The sequence below is a fragment of the Plecotus auritus genome, assembly GCF_963455305.1.
Source record: "Plecotus auritus genome assembly, chromosome: 9".
NCBI classification, from domain to species: domain Eukaryota; kingdom Metazoa; phylum Chordata; class Mammalia; order Chiroptera; family Vespertilionidae; genus Plecotus; species Plecotus auritus.
Window position 1 is genome coordinate 97,040,011 of NC_137783.1, and position 12,097 is coordinate 97,052,107.

Below are 12,097 nucleotides of genomic sequence, written 5' to 3' on the forward strand. Positions count from 1 at the left end.
CTCTCGCAATCCAGGACCACTTGGGGGATGTCGGAGAGCCGGTTTCAGCCCGATCCCTGCAGGCCAGGCTGAGGGACCCCACTAGTGCATGCCAGGCCTCTAGTATTATATTAATATTTAAGATAATGCAAAATGATTTAGCATACACAAAATATAAGGTTATATTTTCATCTCTCTTTTTTAACACAGTTATCTTATGGTAACAATCTACTCTATGAAAATTTATTAACACAGTTCCTGAGGACTTATTATGCACTATTGTAAATGCTTTGCATTTATTCTTTTTTTTTTTTAATATATATTTTTATTGATTTTAGAGAGGAAGGGAGAGGGAGAAAGAGAGAAACATCCATGATGAGAGAGAATCATGGATCGGCTGCCTCCTGCACGCCCCCTACTGGAGGGGATGGAGCCTGCAACCTGGGCATGTGCCCTTGACTGGGAATCGAACCCGGGTCCCTTCAGTCCGCAGGCCGACGCTCTAACCACTGAGCAACACCAGCTAGGGCTGCATTTATTCTTTAGAATATGTTGAGCAAAGTGCTATTTTATTTACATTTTAAAAATGAGAAAACTGAGGAACAGAGAGGTAAAATAATTCAGACAATGTCATACAGTTAATGAGAGATTGAGCCAGAAATCAGATTCATCAAGTCTGACTTCAGATCCCCCCATATGTTGAAGGTTTTTGCATATCTTTAATGTACTCAATATCACAGCCTGTGCCATGCTAACCTCCCATTAAGAGTACTTTATCACCTGGCCAATTTTCCTTGTTAGTTTTTAAGTCAGTATTATAGGCAGAATAAGCCCTCTGTACACCCCTCCCAAAAATGTTCCTGTCCTAATTCCCAGAACCTATGAATATATGTCCTTACATTGGCAAAGGAGCTTTTCAGATATGGTTAAAGGTAAGGACTTTGAGATGGAGTCTGCAGGAGCACCAGGTAAATTGAAACATGAATGTGTGAAGGCAGATCATTTTCCTAGCTGTAGTCAGTCACAGAGAGATATGACTACAAAAGAATGATGAGAGCAATACAACATTCCAGTCTTTGAAGATGGAGAGAGGCCACAAGACAAGGAATGCACTTAACATCTTCCATAGACTCTTGTAAACTGCGACTTTAACAGAAACTTCCTGCATGAAACCAATTGAACCCTGAGCTAATTAATACAAACAAGGGTGAAGTTTCTATGGCATATTTCTGGTTAAAAAAAAGTCACCAAATTTTTCAATAAAGATCTAAAACACTTCTAACATTAGACATTAAATAAATGTGAGCTGCACATACATTTAAGAAAGATTTATAAAAACAAGATAATTCTTTTCCAATCAGCTTAGCCCAGTTCCAGGTCACGTGGGTCGCCCAGCAGCTCAGGGTGCAAGGCGGGAGCCCACCCTGGACAGACGCCCTTCCTTCTCAGGGCGCACTCCCGTGGACCACACTCGCTCAGACCCGCGCAATGTAGACACGCAGGTTCACCTCGTGGGCGCATCGTGAGGATGTGGGAGGAACCGGTTGGATGCAGAGAAAACCCACGCAGACATGGGGAGAACGTGCAAACTCCCTAGAGGCAGTGACCTGGCTGGGAATTGATCTTTTTCCTCATCATCATCATCATGAAACAAGATGGAATGAAACAATGTTGTTGGAGGACCTATTGACTGTCTCTAGAAGCTAGGAAAGGTAAGGAAATTAATTCTTCCCTAGCGTCTCCCCAAAAACCACACTTAATGCGGCCGGGATTTTAGCCCAGTGGGACCCATATGGGGCTTCTGGGTTACTGAATTACACGATAAATCCGTGTCGTTTATGCCACTGTATTTGTGGTAATTTACTTCAGTAGCAATGATACAATCAGCAACAAAGTTCCTTTTGATATTGGAGAAAGGTGGAAAATTTTTAGTCTTTCTGTACTTTATTTCCAAACACATGCACACGGACACAAACACATCCATTCTTTACAATTACTGTGGCAAGAGTGTTCAAAAATGACATGATCTGATAAGGAAGACTGGCCAAATCCCAAGCAGAGTGCAGTTTTTGTTCACAAAGCAATTCAAACAAGGTGTTCAAACTTGTCTCGGGCTTTGTTTTCAGGGCCCTCCCCGCCTTGCAGACCCCTGTCACGTGGTCTCTGTATCCCCACAGCTGAACCCGACTCTGCTTTGATTCACACTATTTTGATGCCCTGAGCTTATTCTTCCAAGGGTAGATTTCTGGTTTTGCTGTTTTTATTTCTGCATTATTCTCGAGGCGCACATACCTCTTTACCTAGCCAAGATGTACACATTTCTGAAAATATCTTCTTTTGGGACCAATTTATATTCATGTTATTCCCTATCTCTCTAAGATGGCCTGGTCTGAATTTCCTTCTAATTTTAGTGAGGGGAAAAGTATCCAGCAAATAAATGTTTTAATTTGAAAACTATATATTTATGAGAAGAAGCTCCAATTAGGGTCTTCAGCTCTTCTCAAAGAGAATTGCAAGTCTTCCTTCATCTTTTCTTCTTTATTCCTTTTGATCTCTTATTTTTAGAATTTTCTTTGCATTTTTAAATCTACCCAACCCTTTTCAAAAGTACTGTGGCAATTCATTAGAAAAACCATAAAATTATTTATATGCTTTGACTCAGAGATCATACCACTGGAAAATAATTTAAGAGAAATCAGATGCCAAATAAGATATTCCTTCTAACACTAAACATAATTTAAAAGCTAGGTAAAGCCTAACTATCTAGTAGCAAGAACCAGGTAAGTTATGACACATCAACATAATTGAATACAAACAACAATGAAATTTATAATTATGAATCATCTAGGAGAAACTGGATTCAAATCCCACCTAAATTACCTGAACTACTGAACAGACATATAAGCCTGGGTAAAGAACATCTCCTATGGAAGCCACAAGCTCCTCATTTGAATACACAAAAATAATACTTATTTTCATATTGAAGCATAGTGGTCCCCCTTTGGAAAACTGCTGTTTGAACTACTCTGTTATTCTTAGACAGTCTCTTATTCCGTATGTCAGCTCTGTTATTTTTAGACTGTAAAATAACTTTGTTTTTTGCTTGAATAGAAAAGATAAACTTAACTGTCTGACCTTGCAAGCTAGCCATCTAAAGGGTCTGATCACTATATTAATTCACATAATCTACCAAGTGTTTGTTCATCCAAGGTTACAAGTGTTTGATTAGATATAATATGTACTCAAAGTTACAAGTTGTCTGTATAGATATTACAGGTGTTTGATTAGATATAATATGTATTCAGTGTTACAAGCTGTCTTACACAAAGAACTAGAAGGATATAAAAAGGAAATACTCCCTCCTGTGTTTGTTCAGAATTTGACAGAGGTAATCTGCTCTGAACCTGCTCACAATAAAGAAGACTCCTAACTAATTGGCTCATTAGGTGTCTTGTCCAGCTCACTGATTTGCAATATAACAATATCAATAATATGAATATTAAATAAGTTTACATGTACATGAAGCACTTAGTACAGTTCTTGGAGCATCATAACCAGTCACTATCTTGTAACATCTTATTTATTTTTAAATACAAAATTAGAAAACAGTATGATTATGATTGTGAAACCTGCAACAATTGGTAGGTAAACATGAAGTTATATGAATAATTTCTTACATTACCATTGAGAAATCAAGGCACAAAACAATTAGGTAAACATGGACTATATAGAGTTTTAACAATACTTTTATTTAAAAGAAAATACTAAACTATTTCTATTTAAAAGTTAAATAGTTTAATGATTTGGAAGTCCTTAAGGCCTCCAGTGGATGCCATAGGCAATTTTATCTTCTTTATTTTGTACAAACTAGCAAATGCTTTTGAAAATAAGCAACATAAAGTTAAAACAAACAAACAAGCAAAAACCGATTTTTACTTTCATTTCAGCAGCTTTCAGAAGAGTTTAATCAGAAGGGGAGCGGAATTTTGTTCTCCTGATACATCCTCCAAAATAGCACAGGCTCACAATAGGTGGCCCCAATGAGGCCCTTTTATGGTGACAAAGAAAAGTGTTCCTACAAATCAAAGCCCATATAAACAAGGAAAAGGCTATTTTAAAGCATTCACATCAATGCCACCTGTCAGCCTGCTAGAGACAGTGGCTGAAATGACTTGTACCCATCACATATTTATTTTTACAGATGGAAAATTATACATTTGACGTGTTGGAAAGGTTGGGTACTAAAAATCCTTTTTTTATGTAAAACAGAACGAGGGACAAAAAAGTGGCAGCTGCTTATTTCTTTCTCTGTGACAAAATGTGACTTATAATGTGAAAAAGGGCAGAGCCGAAAATGGATCAGTGTATAAAAGCCATATTATAAAACAATGCCACAGGATATAATATTAATTAGAATTAAGTAAAACTGCCAGGTGTCTTGAAATATCAGTCATGTAATTTTGATACCTTATTGAGGAAACTAAGGTATCAAATGCAGTGGTGCTTTTATAACAAATACTAGAGGCGCGATGCATGAAATTCACGCAAGGGTTTCGGCCCTCACAGCCCTGGCTTCGTCCGGAAGGTCGTCTGACTGTCCGGTCTAATTAGCATATCACGCTTTTATTATTATAGATTGCTGCTACACCTATTACCTTGAGCATCTATAGCAGGGGTGGGAAGGTCCAGCCCCTGAAATCATTTGGTCTAGTCCTGCCAAGGCATTAAGGGTGAGTTAATTAAATATTTGACCAAATATAGCAGGCTAATTTTGAAGTTGATACTTTTATATGGCCCGAGAATGATGTTATAAATATCCAAATGGCCCTTGGCAGAAAAAATGTTCCCCACCCCTCCTCTGTAGAAACAAAACAGTATTTTCTATTGAAGTGCAGTGATAAAGGAGGGAATTGCCTTGTGATAGAGAAAAGAATGACTTTATACAGATTCCTGCCAGTGATCATGAAAATTCCTTGAGTGGATTATATTCAAGATACTTTGTAAAAACACCCCCTGGACTAAAATTTCGCCTTCAAATCAAACCTACCTAAGTACTTGTGTTCTGAGATTAGGCTGAAGGCAACCACATTCACGGTTACTTCTTCTCCAGTGTCTTCTGCAGACCGTTCCCTAGATTTCCTTTCCCACTCATTGTTACTTGTTTTATTTTTTTCCAGTTTCTCTCTAAATTGAATCCACTCCTCAGATGCCCTGGCTAATTTATTTTAAATGTGTGTTGTTTTTTTTTTTCTGGTTATGCACCAAGTTGAGAATAGACTTCCCAGTATTTGCCCTGGCCCCACAGATCCCACTGAGTTAAGGATGCTGCTCCTCATCCCATGTCTCACTTTTCTCCAATAGGCATCAGAAATTAAACAAGATTGCCAATGGTAAGTCTGACAACTAATAAGAGTTAGGAGAGGAATACTGCTCTGTGACTGAATTTATTAGCTATTAGTAATTTCTAAGAGCCAGTGACATCACGCCAGCAATATGTGTACATTTCTGTGTATTCTAGATGAAAATTAGCCAAAATCCTATGTGTATGATAGGATGATGTCTGCTTTTCTTTGAAATTCAAACTGGGACTAAGTGAACTGTAACCACTTAAAATTATGTGATCTTGATTTAGATCAGTCTTTTCTAGATAAAAGCATTTTCAAGAGCTCATTTTTTTCCCCCAGTCAATTCCTTTTTAAATGCATTTATAAATAATCTGAACACTAAACTTCAGACTTTACAGGGATTATAGAAAATTTTAGTTGAAAGGTACCATACAGGTGTGTTCTCTTAAATATACTCTCAGAGATGCAGAGGTTCAGGTGCCAGACCCTCACAGGTTTCTGGGAGCCTGGATTGGATCATTCTGTCTTTAAAGCATGGAATTCAGAGTGGAAAGACATTGTTCAGAGATGACACTGAAAATTAAGTAGTCAAACTGAAAGAAAAAAATAAAATTCTGAGCAGACAAATACAAACTAGGTAGAAGGGAATTGAAGATAATAAATTATTTATTAATTTAAAAATAAATAAGTAAGGATTACTATAGACTCAATACTCTTAAGTCTCTTTATAGAATTCATGTTGAATTAGCCATCCAAAGTATATGTGAAAAAATTATAGTGGCAACCACTTACTATTTTCCAAGAATGTTGATTTTGGTTTTGGAAAGCTCTGAGTATTGGATAGTTTTTCCTTTTATTGCACACTTATAACTTCTATCTATTGGTTCTTGTCTTTAAAAAATATCTTTATTGTTGAAAGTATTACATAGGTCCTCCTTTTTACCCCATAAAACTCTTCCAGCCCACTCTCATCCCCTCCTCCCCTAGGCCCTCACATAAATTGGAGTATTTTTAGAAATTCAACGGGACCCATTTGAATTCAAATAGCGGGATTATCTAGACATCCTAATGTAGGGTCTTAATAGCTAAGAAAAATAGGAATGTTATTTAACTACAATTGCAGACAGACTGATATTCATGTAATTGTTCTCAACCTTGAAATGTTTTGTAGCATTTTATACATTATCTAATTAAATAAAATTCTTCTTAAGAGACAAAAAGGCTCTTAATAGGATTATTATTGTCATTGTTGTTAGCAAGGAAATGGCACCAGACCTTGGTTCAATAACCTTAGTCCTTGAGTTTTGGCTAAGAATTCAGAGTCAAGACTCAAATGCCAGCAAAAGTTTATTTTTAAAGTCACAGAGGTAGAAGAAGTGAGCCATGGAAGAAGTGAGCCAGCTGGGCTGTGTGGACTCATGAAACAAGTTACAGAGGAAAAAGAAGGGCCCTTGGAGCTTAGGAGGAAGAAGGGGGAAAGGCGCAGGTGTTCTCCAGAGAGAGCAAAACTCAGCACTGGTCCTCCTCTGAGGGTTTTTATACTTTCTCTAAAGGTGGGGTTCTGAGGGGAGGTCCCAGAAGAGCATCTCAATGAAATATGCATCAGTTTTTCAGGTGTAATTTCTCAGGGTCATGGTCTCTACTGATTGGTTGGCACTAGGGTAAAGGGTTATTAGTCATTTCATGTGGCCCTGATGTCAGCCATGGTGTCACTTCCTCTGGTTTTGCTGCTTTTTTTGGAACTGAAGCTAAAACACAACTGAGGCCTAAATGTTATCTCTAGTTTGTCTAAAACTCTGTCTCTGTGGTCAACAGACCCAAGGCTTTGTTGTTAAGATTATTTGATGCAGGTCAGAACCTCATTGTTTTGAGGATTTAGTGCTTGAGGGAGTAATCGTGCAAGGGCTTTTATGGGAATCCTATGAGGCTATTCTTTGGGCCCCTTGTTCCTCCTCTAATGGGTCTATCACATGATTACCACATGGTGGGGAGGAAAGGTCAGGGGAGGGTCTGAATCACATGACCAGTGAGATGAAAGGTCAGGGGTCTGAACTGCATGATGAGCAGTATGCCAGAGGAGGAAGGTCACCTGTGGGGAGAGGTCTTATCTTTCCAATTTTGCTAGTTGCTAGATACCTAGGGCTTTCTGCCCTGGTGACCTTGTGTACCTGGCCTATTGTTCCTACTCTGCTCATGCCTATCTAGTGCCTCCTATACTGTCAACATATTTAACAATCACATCTTGAGACAGGCATGTATCCAGATCTGTTGAAGGGCAAGGCCCTTGTTTTCAGTGACCTTCAAAAGTATAGTCAGGACTATGGCAGGAAAGAGCAGAAGGTAATTTTATATTTGATGTTTATAAACATTTTGGAGCAGGACTATAAAATGTAAGGGAAACATTATGCTTTCTGAGAAAAATAAAAATGCCTTTCTCAAGCTCAAAGAACTCAGTATAAATTTGTTACTATTTTATTAAAGTCAAAGTCAATAAAAAAGAAACACCATTAAACAATGAGAAGGAAAGAATTAAAAGGATTCCCACATTTTATAAGTTTATTCAGATACAAGTAACAGTTATTAATGACCAAATAGCATTCTTTCCTTGAAAATATGGGGCTTGAGGGAAATTGTCAAAAGGATGAACAAAAACCATCAAGGCCATCACAGGCGTGTTCTATCTGAGATAGAAGAGGGGTACACTTTGTATTAGATTACAGTTTGGATAATGGTCTTCACAGACAAATACCAGGGATTTCTGTTGGGATATGCCCTGGGGACTTGAACAGCGTTTGAGTCAGTGTGAGGTCTGGGTTTTTGGCCCTGCTCTAGTGTCTAAGCCTTTTATAAATGGCTCTGATACAACAAGCTGTGGTAATCCTCCTTTTCCAGGAGGAGTGGCTGCTGTTCTTCAGAGAGCTGCTTTCTCTTTCGACGATGACACAGCAGGCTAATGAGCCCTCCCAGCATAGCAGTGAGGACAGACCCCACTACAGCTGCCCCAATGAGCCATGGCCAGATCCGCCTTGCTTGTTCTAAGTAGGGCTTAATGTAATCTTGAAAAAAGTCTGGATCTGAAATAGAAAGACATTCAAGGTTTTACAACTGTTGTGGTCATCATCATCATCATCATCATCGTTATCTTCATCATCCTTATCATCCTTGCATAATACTTTGGAGCCAGATGTTTGAGTTTGAAAGTCAGCCCTGCTACTTACCAGCTGTAAGAGCTTAGGGAGGTTATACCTAATATTCCTATGCCTTAGTGCCTTTATCAGGAAAATAGGAAAACAATAAAATCACCTTGTTGGAATGTTTTAGAGTATATAGATAATATATAATCTGTAAATTATGCAGTGCTTGTCCCCAAGACAGTTTACTAAAACTCTTTGAGCTATTTATTCTGGTATTTGTCTCCATATTTCTAAGTAACAAGCAAATATTACTATCTCTTAATTATCAAGTTTATCTCTGGAATTCCTCAAATATAAATAATGAGTTTGGTTCTCTTACAACTTTTTTAAAAATTTAAATTCTTTATTGTGAAAGTGTTACATATGTCTTCTTTTTCCCCATTGACCTCTCCCCACCTGCTCCCACCCCCCAGCACTTGCCTTCACCCCCCCTACTGTCTGTGTCCATTGATTATGCTTATATGCATGCATATAAGTCCTTTGATTGATCTCTTACTCCCTCTTCCCACCCTCCCCTGCCTTCCCTCTGAGGTTTGTCGGTCTATTCGATGCTTCTCTCACTTCTTTTTTCTTTTTTTGATCTTTTCAATATAAAAAAAATCATGATTTTTATTATTTTTAGTATTTAGATATTATTCACAGTTGAACCAAGTATTATGCTATGATTACATTTCCTTTCTTACATTATTTTTCCTGGGAGTTAATAATTTATGGTATCCTTTTGATTTTAAAGTACCCATCACTATTTATAAGATACTCTAACATATTCTACATCCATTTTGTAATACAAAAGAAAGAAGAGTGCATATTGGGCTTCACCTTGCAGCAAATTATGGCTATGTGACTCAAGCGTTGAGCAAAAGTAATATATGCAACTTTTGGGTAGTTTCCTTAAAAAGAAATGATAAGCCTCTTTATTTTTGCTTAGCTGGAATGTGGTTAGTGTGTTGGTGAGCCAACATGGACCATGTGGTCCAGGTTAAACCCTAGGTCTTGTGGAACTAGAAGAAAGAAGTGGCTCTGGTTCCTGATTATAAAGCGGATACTGAAGACCATACCAGGACTGTTATTTGAGCAATACATTAACTTACTTAAGCCTTGGATATTTGAAACTAGATCTGCTCCCTCTCCCCACCTTCCCACCCTTGCTAATGCAGGAACTATAACCTTCCTTTATGACCCATTTCCTTGGCTATAGGCAGTTCATATGCGGTGGACCATTAGCTTAAGATGGGCCAATCAGAATCATTACTCAGAATTTACTGTGCTGTAATTGCGAGTCCGGTGGCTCAGGAGCTGATGACAGACTTCTCAACATGTGGAAGACAGGATGAAGTCAACACACTCCCAAAAGCAGAGACCAGAGTCAGAGAATAACTAGAGTCAGAGAATGAGAGAGGCAGTCTTTAGGGTGCTTAGTTCCCTGCTTCTCCCTGTCCCTCAGTATCGGCCTAATTTCTGCCTTTCCTTGAATGTTATAAACCAGTAAATTCCCTTTTCATCTAAGCTCATTCCTATGGAGTTTCTGCCTTTTTGAATTTCAAAAAGTTCTAATTATTTTTAAAAGTTAATTATATGCCTACTACAGTAAAGACAGAGAAGTATCTTCACATATTCTGGAGTTTCAATTATATGTAAGACTTATATAAAGTAGAAATGAGATCCACAAACCAAGGAGAAAAGGAATTTTTGTTTAATAAACTAATCTTAGAAAGAATGTGTAGCAACATGAAGTAAAATTTAAAATGAGAGTCTCACTGTTAACCATAAACATAGTAAGGCTCAGAAAAATTAAAACAGGGATATTGTTTTTTAATCAGGGGAATTTATTAAAAACTAATTGTATATTAAAGCCCAGTATTCATTCACAGAAGATAAAAGTGCAGCTTCTGTGGTGTAAGTGGGGCTAAAGGGCTAAAACCCTGTCCACTTCGGCTAGCTTTCTTCTTCCCGGGCACTGTCCTTTTGCCCGCTGTCACTAAGATACCTCCAAAATACCTTAGAACTTATTAAGCATGATTTGAACAATATTGCAATTTAGTGTTTCTTCTCATCAGGAAGGGACAATCACTTGCAACTGGGACACATGAGGTAAATTATTAAAAAAGATTTATAAGTTGGAATTACATTAATTTAAACAATGAAAGCAAACAGAGGTAAAGAAAAAATTTTTTAAATGTGAAAACTTCATTCATCAATTTTTAATATATTTTAAAATTATTTTGAAAATGGGACTGCAAATGCTTAACATATGTTGCTATTAGTCACTTTAATATATAGTGCATTGAAGATATCTGACAAAATGCAGAGTAAATAGAGGTTACATAGTAAATATGATTTCCTTTTATTTTAAAAAATTTAACTGGAAATAAATGATAAATGCTGTTGAGCCCTCACTGTGACCTGAGTCTCCTCTTCCTTTACTCCTCCAATGGGTTTGGTTGCCTTTCAGTGAAAAGTACCCATTTGGACATGAGGGAAGGAGCAATGAGGTGGAACATGTGTGTGAAAGACATATGTGGATTAAGGAGAACCTTCTCTTCCATGGGGTAATGGAGAGATAATTGGTTTGGAATATAATATTTGCCACTTACTAGCTTTGTGATTAAAATAAGTCACTTTATCTTTCTGGTCTCAATTTACTCACCTACCAAACAGAATAGAAACGACATAGCAATTTATTTTCCCTGCTGTCTCATATCACTCCATTTCACTATGTAAGGAAAGCAGCCATGAGGTTCCTTCTGTGTCTGGCCCTGCTCCTACTGTTACTGTCTCAGTGAATTACATCACCATTCATTATTTTCACAGCCCAGAAAGCTTAAAGGCAACCCTAGTATCTCGCTCCTTCTCACCTCATATAAAAATCCTCCTTTCAAGTTATGTACATTTTCTTTTCAAAATAATATCAAATTCTTTAGTGCTTTCTGCCTCCTTTCCTACCACCACCACTGCAAGCCAAACTGCCTTCATCTCTCCCGTGGACACTTACAATCGTGTTTTCACTGGCCTCCCTAAATATGCTTTGCTACTACAAACTTTCTATATGCTGCAGGAACAGTGATCTTTTGTAAACAGACCATGATCTGTTTAAAATTTATTAAGGCTTCCAGTATTCTAACATTATGGCCAAAATCCATAATCAAGAGGAGCCCTTTATCAAATAATTAGTTCTTCCTCTCATACTGATATCCTCTGAAATGTCGCTTCGTTGATCTCTTGAAATGGGACATTTCTAAATGAGTCATTAGGTAAGTAGTTTAAGGCCTTTCTATTCCATTAGGATGTAAGTTCTGTAAAGATAGAGGCTGTGTTATTTGACACTGTATCTATAGTATCTAGGACTACATCTTGTTCAAGGTAGTTATTAAACATATGTATGCAGAAAGAATAAATAAATCAATAAAACCACTTAGAAAAAAACCTAGTGTAATAGAAGACTTGACACATGTAAAAATACATATCTAAAAATGAACTGGGTGTTAAGAGGGATAACATTTTTCTAACAAGCTTTACTTATATTGGTTAAGAGATACCACCCTTCATGATAAATATCACTTACACTCAAACTAATTCATT

The 12,097-nt window shown here is 37.4% G+C and overlaps 1 protein-coding gene across 1 annotated transcript in view; it reads right to left on the bottom strand.

Annotated features, from left to right (window-relative positions):
• Positions 1–8,168: 8,168 nt before the first annotated feature.
• Positions 8,169–12,097, bottom strand: part of TYR (tyrosinase) — a gene marked incomplete at its 3' end in the record, with an annotated part of 76,547 nt that continues 72,618 nt past the window's right edge. Inside the window, exon 5 of the mRNA XM_080640834.1 lies at positions 8,169–8,398. Within this exon, the coding sequence (XP_080496960.1) occupies positions 8,169–8,398 (230 nt within the window). The remainder of the gene's footprint in view (positions 8,399–12,097) is intronic.